The sequence below is a fragment of the Chiloscyllium punctatum genome, chromosome 48 (genome assembly GCF_047496795.1).
Source record: "Chiloscyllium punctatum isolate Juve2018m chromosome 48, sChiPun1.3, whole genome shotgun sequence".
Lineage (NCBI taxonomy): Eukaryota > Metazoa > Chordata > Chondrichthyes > Orectolobiformes > Hemiscylliidae > Chiloscyllium > Chiloscyllium punctatum.
In genome coordinates, this window is record NC_092786.1 from 19167450 (window position 1) to 19188898 (window position 21449).

At 41.4% G+C, this 21449-nt stretch overlaps 1 protein-coding gene across 2 annotated transcripts in view; it reads left to right on the forward strand.

The window, feature by feature from the left end:
• Positions 1-21157, forward strand: part of LOC140469152 (E3 ubiquitin-protein ligase MARCHF3) — a 31220-nt gene extending 10063 nt beyond the window's left edge. For both annotated transcript variants that reach the window (XM_072565469.1, XM_072565470.1), the window contains 4 exons: positions 12153-12423; positions 15638-15833; positions 19328-19537; positions 19779-21157. In XM_072565469.1, coding sequence (XP_072421570.1) covers positions 12359-12423; positions 15638-15833; positions 19328-19537; positions 19779-19937 — 630 coding nt within the window. In that variant the 5' untranslated portion in view covers positions 12153-12358 and the 3' untranslated portion in view covers positions 19938-21157. The remainder of the gene's footprint in view (positions 1-12152; positions 12424-15637; positions 15834-19327; positions 19538-19778) is intronic.
• The last annotated feature ends 292 nt before the right edge of the window (positions 21158-21449 follow it).

Below are 21449 nucleotides of genomic sequence, written 5' to 3' on the forward strand. Positions count from 1 at the left end.
GGCCTAGCAGTAGTAACTCTCCTGTTTATATCTATCAGCCGGGACTCTCTGATTGGATCAGGTTAACAACCCCAGACAAGGAACTCCTGTTTTATGAGGTCTATCTGGCTGACCTCATTACAATCACTGCTTTTGTGATTTATGCACAGGGACATCGAAATCGCTCTGTGCTGCAATTTTCTGCAGTCTTTCCTCATTTAAATCACCACCTCCTCCAGACTTCCTGCAATATTTTACCACATTATATTCCATCTGCCAAGTTTTAGCTCATTCACTTAACCTGTCTATATCCCTTTGCAGACTCTTCTGTATCATCCTCAGCACTTGCCTTTCCATTTATTTTTGTCATCCGCAAACTTAGCTATAGTACATGCACTTTATTCACCAAAGACATTAATATATACTCTTAAGTAATTGTAAGCCCAGCACTGATCCCCATGACACTCTACTAGGTATTCATATGCAGCATTTAGAATTGCACACAGTCACATACACATGCATACACTAATACATATGCACATATTCATGTTAAACTAGAAGCGCTATTTAAAAATTAGTTATATTTTAACAATATATTTTGAAACAAAATCATTGACTTTTTGAATTAGATATTAGATATTCACATATATTTTTGTTGTTTGTGTTTTGGTGGTTGCTCAAACTGAAATAGACTTATCTCTCCACCCCGAAGTCTCCCAGCCTCATTCCTGATGAAGGGCTCCTGCCTGAAACTTCAATTTTCCTGTTCCTCGGATGCTGCCTGACCTGCTGTGCTTTTCCAGCAACACTTTAATCTTGAGTCCAATTTCCAGTCCTCATTTTCACCTGAAATTTCAAGTAGCATGTTCTGAGATAATTATCTTCTTTGACAATTTTCAGGAAAATGTTGATTACTTATATAGTTATGGAGGAATAAAACTAACAATTACAAATGAAGTAAAAGCAATTATTGTCTACATTTACACCGTCTAAGTAAATGTTAAAATCATATGTTTTAATGAAATATAATACTTTAGGGGGTTTCTGAGTTTGCTGTGTTAGAGTGCTGTATTGAGACAGGCTGAGGGTCATCATCAGCATCCTATTACTTTCAGGTGCAGTTCTGGGTGCAGGGTTACAGCGAAAGGAAATATTTAATCCAGAAGTGGATGGCCTCAGTTGAAAAGTGTGGTGCTGGAAGCCAGGCAGCATCCGAGGAGCAGGAGAATCGACGTTTCGGGCATAAGCCCTTCTTCAGGAATAAGGCTGGTGTGCCAAGCGGGCTGAGATAAAGGGTGGGGTGGGGGGGGGGGGAGAAATTTGGGGGAGGAAGGTGGAAGGAGGTGAGGGTGATAGGCCAGAGAAGGGGTGGGGGCGGAGAGGTTGGGAAGAAGATTGCAGAGCAAGACGGTGGTGCTGAATCCAGGGGATGGGACTGAGATAAGGCGGGGGGAGGGGAAATGAGGAAGCTGGAGAAATCTACATTCATCCCTTGTGGTTGGAGGGTTCCTAGGCAGAAGATGAGGCATTCATCTTCCACCTAGGAATGGAGGAAGAGCGCCTCATCTTCCACCTAGGAACCCTCCAACCACAAGGGATGAATGTAGATTTCTCCAGTTTCCTCATTTCCCCTCCCCCCGCCTTATCTCAGTTCCAACCCCAGGATTCAGCACCGCCTTCTTGACCTGCAATCTTCTTCCCGACCTCTTCCCCCCCCACCCCCTCTTCGGCCTATTACCCTCACCCTCACCTCCTTCCACCTATTGTATTCCTCCGCACCCCCCCCCCCCCCCCCCCCCCACCCTTTATCTCAGCCCGCTTGGCACACCTTTCCTGAAGAAGGGCTTATGCCCGAAAGGTCGATTCTCCTGCATCTTGGATGCTGCCTGGCCTGCTGCGCTTTTCCAGCACCACACTTTTCGACTCTGGTCTCCAGCATCTGCAGTCCTCACTTTCTCCTACTTCATTGTCTTCAGAATGCTTCTTGGGGGTTGGCTTAAAAAAGGCATCTCGTTTTTGCTGCTATCCTGCTGCGTTCTGCTTTGTAGTCAAAGAACAAAGAAGAACAAAAAACATTTACAGCCCAGGAACAGGCCCTTTGGCCCTCCAAGCCTGTGCCAATCCAAATCCACTAACTAAACCTATTGCCCAACTCCTAAGCATCTGTATCCCTCTGCTCCCCACTAACTCATGCATCTGTCCAGACACACCTTAAATGAATCTACCATACCTGCCTCTACTACTTCTGCCGTCAACGCCTTCCAGTCACTTGCCACCCTCTGTGTAAAGTATTTTCCGCATGTATCCCCCTTAACCTTGTCTCCTCTCACCTTGAATGCATGACCTCTTGTATTGAATCCATCACCCTGGGGAAAAAAACTTGTCTCTATCCACCCCTTCTATACCCTTCATTATTTTGTAGACCTCAATCAGATCCTCCTCCCCCAATTTCCTTTTTTCTAATGAAAACAATCCTAACCTACTCAACCTCTTCTCATTGCTAGTAACTTCCATACCAGGCAACATCCTTGTAAACCGCTTCTGCACACTCTCCAAAGCATCCACACCCTTTTGGTAATGTGGCAACCAGAACTATACACAGTATCCTTAAATGGGGCCAAACCAAAGTCTTGTACAATTTTAATATGACCTGCCAGTTTTTATACTTAATAACGCGCCTGGTGACGGCAAGTATACCATATGCCTTCTTGACCACTCTATCCAACTGTGCAGCCACCTTCAGGGTACAATGGACCTGAACTCCCAGATTTCTCTGCTCATCAACTTTTCCCAAGGCTCTTCCATTTACAGTATAGCTTGCTCTAGAATTAGACCTCCAAAAATACATCACCTCACATTTGCCTGGATTGAACTCCACCTGCCACTTCTCTGCCCACCTCTCCATTCTATCTATATTCTCCTGTATTCTTTGACAGTCCCACAGGCTTTTGGCTACTCCATCAATCTTTGTGTCATTGCAAACTTACTGATCAGACCACCAATGCCCTCTTCCCGATCACTTATGTATATCACAAACAACAGTGGCCCCAGCACTGATCCCTGTGGAACACCACTGGTCACCTTTCTCCACTTCAAGAAACTCCCTTCAACTACTACTCTCTGTCTCCTGTTGCTCAACCAGTTCTTTATCCACCTAAATAGAACACCCTGTACACCATATGACTTCACTTTTTCCATTAGTTTACCATGGGGAACCTTATCAAACGCCTTACTAAGTCCATGTATATGACATCTACAGCCCTTCCTCCATCTATCAACTTTATCACTACCTCAAAGAACTTTATTAAGTTGGTAAGGCACGATCTCCCCCATACAAAACCATGTTGTCTATCATTGATAAGCCCATTCTTTTCCAAATATAAATAGACTCTATCCTTCAGTACATTCTCCAGCAACTTTCCCACCACTGATATCAGGCTCACTGGTCTCTAGTTACCTGGAATATCCCTAATACCTTCTTGTCCAGGGGGACAACATTAGCAACCCTCCAGTCCTCTGGCACTTCACCTGTGTTTAAGGATGCTACACAGATATCTGTCAGTGCCCCAGCTATTTCCTCTCTCGCCTTCCTCAGCAACCTGGGAGAGATCCCATCCGGTCCTGGGGATTTGTCCACCTAAATATCCTTTAGCCTACCCAACACATCTTTCCTCCTTATGTCAATGTGATCCAGAGTAATCAAACTTCTACCTCTAATCTCAACATTCATCATGTCCGTCTCCTCAGTGAACATTGATGCAAATTAATCACTGAGAATTTCACCCATTATCTCAGGTTCAACACACAACCTTCCTTCCTTAGCCTTTAGTGGACCAACCCTTTGTCTAGTTACCCTCTTGCTTCTTATGAATGAATAAAAGGCCTTTGGATTCTCCTTAATTAAATAAAAGTTATTGTATGACCCCTTTTGGCTCGCTTGATTCCTCATTAAAAATTGGTCCTATTCTTCCGATATTCCTTCAAGACCCCTTCTGTTCTTAGCTGCCTGGACCTTATGTATGCTTCCCTTTTCCTCTTGGCTCATCACGTGATTTCTCCTGTCATCCATGGTTCATGAATCTTGCCTTTCCTATCCCTTGTTTTCAAAGGGACACACCTATCCTGCATTATTTTCAATCTATCTTTGAAAGCCTCCCACATATGAAATTTGGACTTCCCTTTAAATAGCTGCCCCAATCCACGTTTCCCAGCTCTTGCCAAATTTTGATATAATTGGCCTTGGCCCAGTTTAGTATTCTTCCCTGAGGACCACTCTCATTCTTGTCTGAGTATTCTAAAACTTATAGAATTGTGGTCACTATTCCCACAGAAATCCCCCACTGCAACTTCTACCACCTGGCCTGGCTCATTCCCCAACACCAGGTCCAATATGGCCCTCTCCTGAGTTGGACTAATGACATACTGCTCTAGAAAACTTTCCTGGCTGCTTCATACAAATTCTGCTGCCTCCGGACCTCTGACGCAAAGTGTGTCCCAGTAAATGTTGGGAAAATTAAAATCTTCCATCACCACCACCCTGTTGCCTCTACATCTTTCCATAATCTGTTTATCTATTTGTTCTTCCACCTCATGCTCACTGTTGGGAAGCCTGTAATACAGCCCCAACAATGTAACTGCACTCATCTTATTTCTCAGTTCTACCCATAATGCCTCACTGCACAAGTCCTCCATAAGTGTCCTCCTTTAGCATAGCTGTGATATCATCCCTGACCAGCAAAGCAACTCCTCCCCCTGCTTTACTTCCCTCCCTGTCCTGAATAAAGAATCTATATCTTGGAACATTTAGTTAACAATCATACCCTTCCTTCAACCAAGTACCTGTGATTGCAATATACTCCCAGGCACCAACCCAAGCCCTAAGTCAATCTGCCTTATCCACTATACTCCTTGCATTAAACTATATGCACTTCAGATCACCAGTTCCTTTGCATTCATCTGCTCTCTACCTACCTTGGAAATGCTAAATTCATGATCCTTACAGTCTCTTGTTTCCACCTCACAGTCTACTAGCCTTCTCTTCTGGTTCCCAGTCCCCTGCCACATTAGTGATTGTCTTCTAAGAGCTGCAACTGCTTCTCAACTTCCCTCAGGATAGAAGACAAAAGACACGTGGAAAGCTCTCATGGTGCTGCATCAAGGTCTTCATCATCTTCATCTTGCGTTTCAATTTCCCTCGCAGTAACAAGTTGTTGTAGGTCAGTCTCTACTTCTTCAAATCCAACTTGCTTTGCAAGAGCGACACAATGTTTACTGATTGCTGGGAGCTCCTTTGATGGTTCAACGCCTTTAAAATCATGAAGAAAATCTCGGAGCAGCTTCTGCCAAACTGCATGCAAGCAGTCTTTACTGACATCACCCCAAGCCTCTACAGTGACATCAGTACGATTCTTAATGTTAAAGCTCTTCCAAAATTGAAGAACACCGTCCTCATTATCCCCGTCAGTAGCTGCAATCAGCTTCCTGACTGTGCACCTTAAATAATAAGCTTTAAAAGCTGCTATTGTACCCTGGTCTGAGAGAGGTTGGAGGTAGAAGTAGCACTTTGATGTTTTCAGAAAACTTTCAGAATGAGACGAATCTTGAAATCCAAATCTTTTCTCCTGCAATAATTTCTCAAAACGTCCTCGAAAACATCAACAATAAGGTCAGAAAAGAACATTCCCCATCATCCAACCTGTTTTACTTGACCTGAAGTAAACACCGAGAGAGGACTAAAGGTAACCAGGGATGGAATTGCTTCATAGGCAATGGGAGTTAGTGTTTTTAAAAAACATTCCCCAATTCACCAATCGCATTACAGCCAAATCGTGTTGACAAAACACGTATTACAGGAGAGACCTGTACACAGAATAATGTAATAATTATTTTGGGTCCTACCAGATGATGTGTCATATGCAGTAGTGTGCAACTGCAATTTTTTTTCTCTCTGTGAATTATCAAAATTTATTGGAGAAAAGAGATTTTGCCAAAGGTAGGTGTCTGAAATTGATGCCTTAACAATAACAAACAGTATTTGCCAGTGTGAATCAAGGATTCTGATGTTTAGTGGTATTGTTATACTGATAACAAAAGCATATTCTAGATTAAATATTTACAGCCACATTCCATACAATTTGTATATAACTGGATTTTCTATAGTGAGATTATCAAATATAGATCACTGACAATTTTTCATTGCCTTAGGTGCAATATCAGGTTTCTTAAGCTGTTAATGTCTCTGGTCTGTATTAATCAATAAATTTTAAGGAATGATGTTTAGTCAGCACAGAATTCCGTTGTCAGTATGTTTATCATGCTTGGAAATAGTTGTGTAGCGAAGTGCGGCGAGGTGGCTTAATGGTTAGCACTGCTGCCTCACAGCACCAGGGACCCGGGTTCAATTCCTGCCTCGGGCAACTCCCTGTGTGGAGTTTGCACGTTCTCCCCGTGTTTGTGTGGGTCTCCTCCAGGTGCTCCGGTTTCCTCCCACAGTCCAAAAATGTGCAGTTTAGGTGAATTGGCCATGCTAAATTGCCCGTAGTATTAGATGCAGGGGTAAATGTAGGGGAATGGGTCAGGGTGGGTTACTCTTCGGAGGGTCGGTGTGGATTTGGTGGGCCGAAGGGCTTGTTTCCACACTGTAGGGAATCTAATCTAACCTAAAGTGATGAAACTGAGGTTGCTCTTGGAGCAGAGAAGATTAAGGACGGGATTAAATATGGTGTTTAAAAATCATGAAGGGTTTTGATAGAATAAATGCAGCAAACCCCTTTCCCAGTGGCAGAAAAAGGATTTAAGAGAATTGGCAAAGGAACCAGAGATAACATGCCAATGTTTCCAAGACTGGATTGCGTTACCTTAATTGGATAGTAGAAGCAGATTCAATAATAATTTTCTGAAGGGAATTGGATAAATATTTGAAGGAAAGTATTTGGTGAGCAATGGAAGCAGAGCAGGAAATTACCTCTTTCCATGGTGTTTCATTCCCTGATTCAATAAGATATGTGGGACCTGCTGAGAAGCAGAAACTAAGCGTATAGTGAGAGTGCTGACCATCGCCTTGACTGGTACTATGAATCTGTTTTGCAGGAAAGAAAGAAAGGTTTGTATTTTGGCAGCTTTCACAATCTTGGAATGCTCCAAGGTGCTTTTCTTGAAGTGTGGTCACTGTAAAAAAAAAGAGAAATTTTGCATATAACAAAACAATGTGACCTGAACATCTCTCCCAAGTCTCAGAGATATTTATGGAGGGTTCCTGGCAGCAGAACTCCGATATTGTCAATATACTGTTTAAGGAATGTTGGAGAGGGAGAAGTAATGGCCAGGTTAGAATACCCCCGCTGTTCCTTGAAATAATGCCTGACATGTAGGAACCAATTCCAATACAAGAAATACCATACAGGCCAAAACGTAGCAAGCACTGTTAGCACATTTTACTACTACAGCTAAAACTTTTGTTGGAAAGTTTTATAATTAGAAATGTCAGCATTTTGAAAATGGTAGAGAGTAATGCATTATTAGTCCCTACAAAATGTTTCAATAATTCATAAATATAATCCCTTCTAGCTCCATTTGGTGCCAGCTATTATAATCTTCAAACTTTGGCAAAGTAGCTAGCCCTTTTGTCTCTGAAGCAGGGGACTCTCTGGATTCAAGCCCAACCCCAGAACTTGGTGGTGATGGAAGATTAGAATCAGGCTTGGTTTCTGGGGGTGGGGGGGTTGATGGTATGATTGCGATGGTCTACTGTGGTGCCCAGTTTGATTTAAATTAGCTAATCTCTTGAGTTACACCAAATCTCAGCTTTGAGTTCAGTGTCAAGGAGATTTTCAGAGGGTGCCAGGCAACAGATATAAACCTATTGGAAATTTATACTTCCTGGACAATTACAATGCACATCTCTGCATCACGAGTTCCACAGTATCCTGATGTGCATCTTCCAGCTGAAGTTTCAATTTTGACTGTACAAGCAGCGGAAGATTTAGGACAAAGCCTCAAAAACTTTTTTTTTTCAGAACAGTAGGGCTGCCCCTTATCCAGGCCTCAAATTCTTCTTCTCTTTTTATTGTATTATTTATTTTGACAAGAAATTGGTAGCAAGGAAAGTTGGAATAGATCTGGTACTGTCTGGAGAGTCATTGATGGGAAAGAGCAGTTATTGTAATCTTGGAAATGAGGAGCTCAAGCCCTGGAGCATAGCTGGAACTGACAGGAAGCACTTTGGCAGATACGGAGCTGTGTGATTAATCTTGGAGCTGTACTAGGTATCGAGAGGTGAGACACTGTTCACGTTTCCAGCTGGAAGGTAGTACTCGAACAACAAGTGGAATATTAAGTCAAGATTAACATTTCTGGAGCACCTTACTGTGTTGGCAATGATTATACTTGACTTTTAGAATTGCTTAAAGAAAAATAGCTTTATAGTCCCTTTGCTATCCAAAACATTACTTGAGAGGAGAAAATTGCCTTTTTTTCTGTGCTTGTGAAAACACAGCATCCAAGGATCAATCAGTAAAAATGCCTAAGAGGTGATGAGATCACAATGTCAGTAATAATTATTCGATCATCCTTTATTCTGTCACCATGTATATTAAAGATTTTCTGAATATATTTGTATCAAAAATGGTCAGTTTTGATCCAAAATATTGCATTCGGGTTAATTGAATATTTCTTGAATGTTTGGAGGATTGTTATGTAGGCTAGAAATTGAACAATTGACTTTTTTATTCATTTGTGGGCCATGGGTATCACTGCTAGGGCAGTATTTATTGCCCATCTCAAGTTGCCTTTGAGAAGGTGGTATGAGCTTCCTTCTTGAACTGCATTCTTGCTGGGTAATAAATCCTGGAACTCCCTCCCTAAAGGGAGGGAGTTCCAGGATTTATTACCCAGTAACAATGAAGGAACAGTGACATACTTCTGAGTCAGGATGTTTGGTGGCTTGAAGGGGAGCTTGCAGGTTGTGGTGCTCCCATGTATCTGCTGCCTTTGTCATTCTAGCTAGTAGTAGTCGTGGGATTGGAAGGAGCTGTCTGAGGACTCTTAGTGCATTTCTGCAGTGCGTCTTTCAGATAGTAGACATTGCTGCTACAGAACACCAAGTTGGATTATGGTGGATTTGGTACTAATCAAGCACCTGGTTCATTTTGGATAGATTTTCAAAATTCTCCATGTATTTGTCTTAATATTGTCTCTCATTGAGTCTTGGGAACCCAATGCAATTGCTCAAGTGAGTCTTAACAGTGAATGCGGCAAATTTGTGAAGGTAACGCATCTGAGCTCAAATCTATCCAAACATGCTAAGTCTAGTTTGGGTGTCACTGCCTTGTGTTCAGGAGAAGACAGAGTTGACAGTTATTGTATATTTACTCTGGATGAGGTCAGACACACCTTCCTATTTTACCTTGGCCATTTCACTTGTTGGTTTGGCAAATTATCCACGATATATTTTCACCCAAAGGTAATGGTAAGTGAAGCTGAAGATGTGTGATTCACACCACAATCCACAAAATTAAGGGGACATACCATGATGCTGGCTTCTTCAATCAATTTGCAAGTGTCAAAGATTGTCATGCTTAAATATGCTTGCTTTATCTCAATCCCATTCCACTAAACTGCTGCCCACACAATTTGCCTTTGTGCACATGATGCTTTCTGAAAAAGTACAGATTCCTTTTGTTTTCCTTCCTGAGTGACTATCAGCACTGTTTCTGGAATCTCACAATAATGTACCTCTGACCTTTCCTTATGTAGCTACTTATTCACATTTTGGAAAAATCACTGCAATTTACATAGTTATACTAAAGAGACACAGCTTTGCCTCATAACCATCTCTTGCAATCTTAATGTACTGCCTGCCTGATATCAAGTCATGAGTGAGCTGAAGTAAGGGGCAGCAATGGCCGAGTGGTCATATTGCTAGTCTGTTAAACCATAGACCTAGTAATGTTCAGGGACCCAAGTTCAAATCCTGCCATGGCAAACAGTGGAATTTGAATTCAATAAAAATAAAATCTGGAATCAAAAGTCTAATGTTGATTGTTGGAAAAAGGAAGGAAACAGCCATCCATACCAGGTCTGGCCTGTATATGACTCCAGACTGAATTAATCATTGGCAAAATCAAAAGCATTCTCTTTAACTGACATGCTGCCTTACTTAAACCAGAATGATCTGAGTTGACCCTGAACTGAGCTTCCAACTCTCAGCCATCTCCATCACCAACACCGTCCACTTCCAAGACAAGTTCTGCCTCTGTCTCTGGTTACTAAAGCTTTAAACTCATAGAGATATACAGCATGGAAACACATCCTTTGGTCCAACTTGTCTATGCTGACTAAGATGTCCTAACCTAATCTTGTCCCATTGGCCAGCAATTGGCCCATATCCCTCTAAAACCTCCTATTCATCAACCCATCTAGATGCCTTTTAAATGTTGTAATCATACCAGCTTCCACCACTTCCTCTGGCAGCTTGTTCCCTGAACGCATCACTGTCTGCATGAAAGGTTTGCCCCTTAGGTCCCTTTTATATCTTTGCTCCTCTCACCCTAAATCTATGCCCTCTAGTTCTGGACTCTCCCACCCCAGAAAAAGACCGTGTCTATTTACCCTATCCATGCCCCTCATGATTTTATCAACCTCTATAAGGCCTCCCCTCAGCCTTCAACACTCCAGGGAAAACAGCTCCAGCCTATTCAGCCTCTCCCTATAGCTCAAACCCCCCAACCCTGGCAACAGTCTTTTCTGAACCCTTTCAAGTTTCACAACTTCCTTCCTATAGCAGGGGAAGCACAATTGCACACAATATTCCAACAGTGGCCTAGCCAATGTCCTGTACAGCCGCAACATGTCCACCCAACTTCTATACTCAATACTCTGATCAATAAAGGAAAGCATACCAAACGCCTTCTTCACTATCCTATCTACCTGTGAATCTATTTTCAAGAAGCTATGAACCTGCACTCCAAGGTCTCTTTGTTCAGCAACACTCATCTGCCATTCCTTTGTCCATTGGCCCATTTGATCAAGTTCCCATTGTACTCTGAAGTAACCTTATTTGCTGTCCACTACACCTCCAATTTTATTGTCGTCTGCAAACTTACTAACCATATGTCCTATGCTCACATCCAAATCATTTATATAAATGACAAAAAGCAGTGGACCCAGCACTGATCCTTGTGGCACACCGCTGGTCACAGGCCTCCAATCTGAAAAGCAACCCTCTACCACCACCCTCTATCTTCTACCTTCAAGCTAGTTCTGTATCCACATGGCTAGCTCTTCCTGTATTCTGTGTGATGTAACCTTGCTAACCAGTCTACCATGAGGAACCTTGATGAATGCCTTACTGAAGTCCATATAGATCATATCAACCACTCTGCTCTGATCAATCCTCTTTATTACTTCTTCAAAAAACTGAATCAAGTTAGTGAGGCAAGATTTCTCATGCACAAAGCCATGTTGACCATCCCTAATCAGTCCTTGCTTTCTTTCTTCCATATGTTTGCTATTCTTTTGACTGTACCGTTCCATTGTCATCCTGATCCGCCTCTCACTTATGCTCCATAAACATATGCTCATTCCAATTCTCCCCAGCTAATATCCTAACTAACTCTCCTTAACCCATCCCCACTTCACTTGATGACCTACATTTGGCTCCCCATCCATCAGCACTTTTTGATTTAAAGCTCCTCATCATCATAGCCTCCAATCTGTCTGTGGCTTCATCCCTCACCATCTCTCTGTAACCTTCTCTGCTCTTAACTTTTTGAGATCTCTGTGCACTTCCTATTACTTCCTATTCTAGCCTCTCGTGCATCCTCCACATCTTTCACCCCCCCCCCCGCCTATTGTTTGCAGCCATTTCTTCAGCTGATTTAAGCTCTAACTCTGAAATTCTCCTCTAAACTTTTCCATCTCGCCACATCTCTCAAATTGTTTAAGAAGACCCTTAAAATGTATCTCTTTGACCAAGGTTTTGTTGATCTGCCATTATATCCATCTTTGGCATAGTAGCAACTTTTCATGTCTATGAAGGCTTGGGACATTTTACAGCTGAAAAGAACAGCTATGTAAGTGGTTGCTAATGTTCTATTTTGTTGAATAGAATGTACATATACATGTTTGGCTTTATATACACAAAACAAATGATTTGTGTTTTCTCCCCCTTTAAGGTGGATACTACATTGATGACTTCAGTGTCTCCATTTGGAATCAAAGGAAGTGTTAAAAATTGGACAAATGCTTTTGGCACCCAGTTACCATGAAGGCTCATAACTTACAGGCCACAGAATGTCAGTTGAACAATGCGTATTACAATTTGCTGAATGCCTGATCTATCAACCTGCTGACAGAGAATGTACAGAAGCCACAATATGTGATGGAGGGTTCAGGCAGTGATGGACATCTGCTGTCATCAGTGGTCACAGCTAACAGTACTGCTAGGTTAGTTCCTATTGTCACCATGTACGCTCAGACTGAGCAAGTGGAAAATCCTACCAATTTCACAGAATCCATACTGTGTGGAAGCAGGCCATTTGGCCCATCAAGTCTACACCAACCCTCCAAAGAGTATTCCATTGACACCAGCTCCCTACCCTCTCCCTTTATTTCCCATTGCTAACCCATTTAACTGACACATCCTTGGACACTATGGGCAATTTTGCATGGCCAGTCCACCTAACTTGCACATCTTTGGACTGTGGGATAAACCAGAGTACCTGGAGGACATCCATGTAGGCCCACAAGGAGAATGTACAAACTCCACACAGACAGTCACCTGAGAGTGGAATCGAACCTGGAGCATCGGAGGCTGAGGGGTAACCTTATACAAGTTTATAAAATCATGAGGGGCATGAATATGGTGAAAAGCCAAGGTCTTTTTCCCCAGAATGCCGGAGTCCAAAACTAGAGGGCATCAGTTTAAAGTGTTGAGGAGGGGAGGGGGAATATTTAAGAGGGACCTAATGGGCAGCATTTTCACGCAGAGAGTGGCACATATATGGAATGAACTGTCAGAAGAAGTGGTGGAGGCTAGTACAATTACAAAAGGCATCCGGATGGGGATGTAAACAGGAAGCGTTTAAAGGGATATGGGCCAAATTCTGGCAAATAGGGCAAGATTAATTTTGGTTATTTGGTCAGCGTGGACAAGTTGGACCCAAGTCTCTGTGGTGTACAACTGACGCCATGGGAGTGATGTTGGCAATGCTCTGTCACCTCTGTCTGAGTGTGCTCCGTTCTGGTCTTGGAGATGCCCTGGTTGGGTTTTGCAAAGGGTTGCTCCCTTGTTTATCACGTCTCCTGTAGAATTTTGAGGGGAGGTTTTTGAATTGTCTATTGACAACCCAATTATGGATTGAGCCACTCACTCTGCCCGGAATGTATTTCCAGTAAACTTTGAAGAGTAGCGAATGTTGGAAGGGCACATTCCAGTAGCCAGTGCAGTGAGTTGACATCCTCATTCCAGTCTCTCAGACTCTGATTAAAACAAGGTTCACTTGGCAGCAGAAGCAGTGTGAGGCCTGTCACAGAGAGTGGTTGGTGACACTGAACCCAAAACAACATTCATAACCTCGGTGTAACCCCACTGCTCTGTGCTGCATTAACTGATCCTTTCAGAGGCAATGGTTTTTAAGAAATAAAATGTGGATCTGTTCCTGAATGCTGTCAAGTGAAAGCATCTGATGTTGGCTGAGAAAAGGAGAGGTTTCAACGAAGTAAGCCTATGTTCAGATAATCAACCAACATTCACCGACAACCCCTCCCTCACTTTCTTAAAATCTATTGGTGGGATGTGGGCACTGACACGTTTGTTGCTCATTCTTTGACCGTGACCTCAAGTCCATTTTTGTGCTTACCCAACTACATTCCCAAAAAATGACGTTAGATCCAGCATGAGCAGTTAAAGCAAAAACCTATTGAACCCCTATACTAAGTGTTTAGTTTAAAGATCCCATGAAACTGGAAAATCCCTATTCCCTAGGTATTTTGCAAAACCATTTGACATCAGTGAATCCCCACGAGGTGGAGACCATTTGGCCCATTGTGTATATATCAGCATTTAAAACAATCGATCGTAGAATCTTAAGAGTTTTACAGCATGGAAACAGACCCTTCGGTCTAATTCATCCATGCCAACCAGATATCCTAAATTTAGTCTAGTCCCATTTGCCAGCATTTGGCCCATATTCCTCTAAACCCTTCCTATTCATGTACCCATCCAGATGCCTTTTAAATGTTATAATTGTACCAGCCTCCTCCACCTCCTCTGGCAGCTCTTTCCATACACACACCACCCTCTGCGTGAAAATGTAGCCCCTTCAATCCCTTTTAAATCTTTTCCCTCTCACCTTAAATCTATGCTGGATTAGAGTGGTGCTGGAAAAGCACAGCTCCTCGGATGCTGCCTGAACTGCTGTGCTTTTCCAGCACCACTCTAATCCAGAATCTGGTTTCCAGCATCTGCAGTCATTGTTTTTACCTATTAAAATGTATGCTGTCTAGTTTTGGACACCTCTACCCTGGGGAAAAGCCTTGTCTATTTATCCTAGCCATGTCCCTTGTGGTTTTATGAACTTCTATAAGGTCACCCTTCAGCCTACAATGCTCCAGAGAAAACAGCCCCAGCCTTATTCAGCTTCCCCCACCCTGGCAAAATCCTTGTAAATCTTTTCTAAACCCTCTGAAGTTTAACGACAACTTTCCTGTAGCAGGAAGACTGTCAGTTGGTCTCACTAACCTGTGCAGAAACCGGCTGTTGTTTTTCCCCTTGCACATATATGTCCAGTGCCATTTTGAAAATTGTATTGAATCTGCTTCCATTTCCCTGGCAGAAAATCCATTCCAGATTATATCTTTCTCTTTTTTTTTCCCCATTTTCTGCAATGGAAACGGTTTCAACCTTCCTGCAAGAACAAACTCCTCGAACTTTGAAGCCTTTATTAAATCTTCCCCTAGCCTTCTCTCCTCAACAGAGAATGATCCAGGTTTGCCTGTCTTCTTGTAAGTGAGGTTCCTTATCCCTAGTGCTGTCCCAGTAAAGCTCCTGTGCCTTGACTCAATAGCCTTAACATTCTTCCTAAAGTACGCTGTCAAGAATTGAATACAGTTCCCCACTTGAAGCCTAACCTATGATTTTATAAAGAGATTCAAAGTTATGATTTTAGTGCAGTTTCAAATGAATGGAAATTCATCATATTATAAACATACTTTTTGAAGGGGAAGGAACTTGTTCTTGGACAGTAGCATAGAAAAGGTTCTTCTGAATAGACAGCTAGTTTTACGTAATGACCCATGAGCTTTGCCATTAAAGTGGGAGTAGCGTGCAGCCAGTTTTACAGTCATGAACTCCTGTTTTGCTCTAGAATGACTTCACCCTTGAAGATAGTTGAGCAGTTAGTGGAAAAGATGTCTTCACATACAGAATAGAAAAGACTAGTGGAAAGCATTAATACTCCGAATTGAATGTACTGTTCACATTGGCCCTCCATTTTGAAGTAGACAAGAGATGGCGACCAATGTGTACGGCTCACAATATTGACTGGGTTTTTTTTTTGCCCCCTGGGTTCTTATTCAATGCTCTTAACAAATAGACCGTAAAACTGAAGTCTTGAATAAAATGTCACAGTTGTTGTTTTATTCCTTCCACTTTCCACAGTGATATTCCAATCTGCAGAATTTGCCATGAACCGAGTGATAAAGAGAACCTTCTCTCACCGTGCGAGTGTGCTGGGACTCTGGGGACAGTTCATTGCAGTTGTCTGGAGCAATGGCTTGCAGCTTCCTGTTCCAATCACTGTGAAGTATGTCACTTTGAATTTGCTTTGGAGAGAATGCCAAGGCCACTGACTGAGGTAAATGTTGCCCTCTAACTTAATGGAAAACGGAAGGAAAGCTGTGAGATGTAAGATTACTAGCTCAGCCAGCTTGGTAACGTTTTAAGCTGCATAACTTGGTAGCTAGTGGCTACCTGAACCTTAGGTGTGTTTATCAAAATTGTCTGAAGGTTTACCAATTGTTAACTGGAATATAAGCAGAATTCTTTTGCTTTGGAGTACATAAGGGTTTCTGGGGAGTATCACTGGCAGAGGGTAAAAGCTGAATCCAACAAAAGTCTGGAATTAAGAGCCTAATGATGGTTTTATCATCATCGTCAATTGTCAGTAAAAATCCAACTGGTTCTCTAATGCCCTTCAGGGAAGGGCATTGCAAATTGCCTTGCTAATCTGGACTGGCCAACATGTGACTCCAGACCATGTGGTTGACTCTTAACTGCCCTCTGGGGCAATTAGGCTTAGCCAGTGACACCCAAATCCCACGAATGAATGAGAAAACAAAATGTTTAAAGGGATGTGAAAGTCTGGACATTGGCCACAATGATTGCCTCTGACTGTTTTAACCAGTTACAGAGCAATGGTGATCTGCAGGATATTTATGACTTACAATGCATTCAAGGAGACTTAACAGAAGCAAAAAGTTTAATAAAAACTAGAAAAACTAAACAAGGAAACATTTTTAGTAAATTCAATTTCTCAAAGAATAGACTTTTGTTATTCCTTTGTAATATAAATACATCATGTATCAGTGGATTTTTAACGTTTAAATTTAACACTGTTGTCTTCCAAATAACAAAATGAAAGGAATGCATTGAACAATAGAAATAGGCATTTGTAATCAATCTGTTGAGGGGTGTTACAATACACATCTGTAGATATGCAAAGTATAGGAGGGAATGGAATGTTTGAATATCAGATACAGAAGTTGAGAGAAAGATCAGCAAGTAAAACTAAAAATTGAAGCCTGAAATGATGTCCAAGTCTGAAATATAAATGGTTAGCTCAAGCCCATTAAAGGCCACAGGCAAAATTGTCCCATGCAGAGGCAGTAGGCATGGCTAAAGTACTTTGCATCTGTCTTCATCTTCACAAAAGAAGAGAGAAGTTATGGACAGAGTAATACTTACTAAAGAGATTAGCGTTGCTGAAAGTTGGTAAATCATTGGGTCCAGATGGAACACAGCCTACTGAAAGCAGAGGCAATTTAATCCTCATTGGATACAGCCTCGGCCTGGAGGGGTGCTAATATTTGACTAATGTACAAAGAAAAGGGAGCAGGCTAAGCCAGGAAAATACTAGCCAGCCAGTCCCTATAAGTGGTGGGAAAGTTATGGAAATCATTAATGGCAGTATAAATCAGATATTTGGAAAGGCATGGGCTAACCAAGCAGTTTGTGATTCCTTCAAGAAATATATAAAAATATAGTACAGCCATATATAAACATCTTTAAAAGATATTTGGGCAGGGCCTTGAGCATCTTGTAGATTTATGATCAAAGATGGAGTGTGAGGTTAAGCATGGCTGCTATTTCAAAGTCAGAACAGGCCAAATGACTTTATTCTGTACTGCAGGTTTCTGTGATTTTACATTTTGCTAATGAATAGTCTTGTGTTGCATCCATTCACTCCTCACAGGCCTCAAATCAAATATGTAATTTAAGATGATAAGCTTCAATGAATGACCTTCATTGACTGATAATAATAGTCTGGCATTGTCCCAGTGTCTGTGTGAAATATTTAGATACAGTTATGTTCCCCATTGAAATTGTTTCAGCAAAGCGGAGGTGCCCCCTTCTCCATAGGGAATGGCTGAATAATGGGTGAGATTGACCTCATTAAAGTGATTAGCAGCAAGACATGTCCTCCATGATACATCGCAGGATATCTGTTTTGGACTCCTGACTTTTAAAAAAAAAGTTACGAAGGGCAAAAGTTTTCAGACAATATAATTGGCTCACCTCGCTCTACAAACAATTGACCTTAACTGATTTTGAAAATGTAATTTTTAAAATTGGAGAATGAATTCATAATGACATCTTTTCAATTGATGTAATCATTACATTTTTTGAATCTCTGTAAAAATAGAAGAAAGACATTTAGCTTGAAGTTCTTTATTTTAGAACATATTCTGAAAGCCTAGCACATTATGAGTCAGCTATCAGGGTTCATGCTGATAAATCTGCTTTCTGTAGACTAGCAGAAAACAGCTGCCTCCATGGCAATTGGAACTGTTGAAGTCAATATTAGCTTCTATAAATAACAATCACTTTGCTAACCTTGCCAGTCTGTCATGTGTGTATCTGCTACATTTCAGACTTCATATATTTACACATGTAAAGTCTGTATCCCATCTTGCAACTGCCTGCATTCATCTAATTTTGAACAAATCGATAATTGTTCCATGCATGGGGGAGCTCAGCTACAACAGCTAAAGGTTATTTCCACCAATAAGGCAAGAATTCGATATTCTTGCCTCTGCCAATGAACTATTCAATATACTCAACCAGTGACAACTTGTGCCTTGTTATCTTAAAGGGTACACAACCAATCTGTAGCAGCGTATTAGAGTTCTCCTAACTGCATGAAATAATCCACTGTTTGCAGTAATGTGAGCTGTGGCATAGGAGGGCACTTGTTTTGCATAACTATTGGGCAACATGCTGACAGTTGAGAACTTATTACTGATCTGAAAACTGCACCAAACAATCCACATAGAACCTTTCACATAATGTCATAAACACACTGGCCTGAGCAAAATACAGCTCTTTTTATGAATGTTAGTTGACACCAATGACGCTTGTGCACACAATATTACGTCTTTTTCATAATTAAGATGTACTTTAACAGTATTTCTGTAACTCGATACACTAGAGTCAAAGAGTCATACAACATAGAAACAGACCCTTCATTCCAACCAGTTATGCTGACCATAATCCCAAATTAAACTAGTCCCACCTGCCTGCGCTTAGCCCATATCCCTCCAAGCATTTATTAATGTATTTATCCAAATGTATTTTAAATGTTGTAACTGGACCCACATCCACCACTTCCTCAAAGTGCATTCCACACACACACACCACAGATTTTTAAAAAATCTCCCTCCTGTCATTTTTAAATCTTTCTCCTCGCACCTTGAAAAATGTGTCTCTGATCTTGAAATCCCCCATCCTAAGGGGAAGGCACCTGCCATTCACCTTATCTAAACCCCTCATTATTTTATAAACCTCTATAAAGTCACCTGTCAATGTCCTACATTCCAGTCTCTCCTAATAACTCAAACCTTCAATACCCAGCAACATCCTGGTAAATCTCTTCTCTACCCACTCCAGCTTAATAATATCCTTCCTATAATGAGATCAGAACTAGGCAAAGCACTCGAGAAGAGGCCTCACTATTTTGCTATGATTTGGGTTTTTTTTTGTAAATATTTGTAACTATTTTTGAGCATGGTGCTTAATGTCAGCAATTGTAACCTACTTTTTAACCTACACGCACATTTCTCATTTCCCCAGTGGCTAAAGGATCCTGCACTACAGCAAAAGAGGAGAATGCTGTGTGGAGACATTATCTGTTTTCTTTTCATTACACCATTGGCCATTTTGTCTGGCTGGCTGTGTGTTCAAGGAACCGTTGACCATTTTTACTTCAGTAGTAGCGTGGAAGCCGTTGGTCTGCTTATCCTTTCAGCTGTTCTAATTACAATCTACTTACTTTGGACCACAGTGAGTATCTTTTGTAAACACATGTACCATGTGAAATTCATAAAGAGGCACTTTTATGCAGACAGTACATCGAGTCTAGAACATAATGTCTTGATGCCACTATAGAAGTTTTGAGAGATTGGGGAAGACACTAAATTTAGCAAAGTAGAAGTCAACAGGACACCACTCATGTTTACTAAAATCTAACTCCACTCAGAAACTGATTTTAAACCTAAAGTATCTTGCTTACTTTTGGCTGCAGGCTTCTTTTCGATATCACATTCGACTGCTCAAAGAATGGAGACAGACCAACCAGAATGTGAAACTGCTCATTCCAAAGTCACAAGTGTTACTTGGCAAAAAACCCAATCTCCTAGCTCAAAACACGAGCATAATTGTGTCTAAAGAGACTATTGTCTAACTTTCCAAAAGAATTGCCTTAAATGCTGAGATGTACAATGTTGGCAGGAGGGACCAATGTTCTGAATTGTTATGGAAACTGAGAAGGATGTATGTTCTGGTAATACGTAGACGGGTGAGAAATGTAAGCTGTCGACTGTGACTTTTCTACGAACAAAGTTAATCCTAAACCAACCATTCCTTCGGTGGTATTTGTACTGGGGAATGTTTACTATGAGCTTTCTAAATAGCAGGAAAGACGAAGGTGAAAGTTCTTTTTCCCCTGTTGTGTGATTCCCTGTTTTCCACCTACCAAAAAATGGCCATGTAATTTTTTGCAACTTTGAGAATTCTTGTGTTACATGAAAAAAAAAGCTTGTGTGTTAGTGTTTTTGGGGAGATGCAAGTTCCTCCTGGAGAAAATTAAAATTACAAGGAAGTAGCAGACCCGCTGAGCTCCTCTTCATTTAGATATGGAGCTGCTTGTGGCATGGTATTTACTCAATGGCTTTTGTTGCATCTGACACCTTCTCTGGCTTAGCGCACACTCATCACTGAAGCCTATCAGCGAACACAATGCTCCATTTGGATCCTTACTATCCATCCACAAAGCTTTTACATTTATTATATGTCACACACTGGTACAGAAACGAGAAAACAACAAGATCCAATATACAGTATAATATTCTCCTTCAAAATGGAAACTTTGCTTGTCTGAATAAACCACAAAACCCAGGGGAAGCCAAATTTAAAGAAGAAATTTCAAAATACCACATTTATGAATTATCCAAGGATTTGTTGAGCCTATTCATCTTTCGCTTTAACCCCTGGTTTCAAATTTATTTTGGTGGCAAAAACAAGGATTATTTTGGGTTCTGCTGGCTATGGATCTAAGCAATTATTTGTTTTTAAAAATAGTAATATGATTCATATTGCTCAATTTTGCCACTTCAGTCAGATTCTGGACAGTGAACCTTTTCGTGAATGATTGCAAAGCCACGGTGGCTGAAGTGGACATGTAACAGAAGTGACAAAGGAATACCCAATAGGCATTAAATAATTGCATTGTATTGCTGTTAAAATAAATATTGACAGTGGTTTAAGAATAATAGTGGTATGGAAGTGGATTGTTAACTCGAAAATAAGTCAACATAGCCATGGAAAAGAATGAGGAGAAACTTAGAGTATGATACTTAATGTGAGTGGGAGGTAAATGAATCTGGCCCAGCTGGATGAATCAAAGACAAGCAGGCATCATTGGCTGCCTTTACTGACAAAGTAGTTCGAGTACAGTCATGGAGGCACAGAGTTGTACAGCATGGGAACAGACCTTCAATCCAAATCATCCATGTTGACCAGATATCCTAAATGAATCTTGTCCCATTTTCCTGCATCTGGCCGTATCCCTCTATACCCTTCCTAGCCATATACCCATCCAAATGTTTCTTAAATGTTGCAATTGTATCAACCTCTACCACTTCCTCTGGCAGCTCATTCCATACCCATACTGCCCTGTGTATGGAAAAGTTGCCCC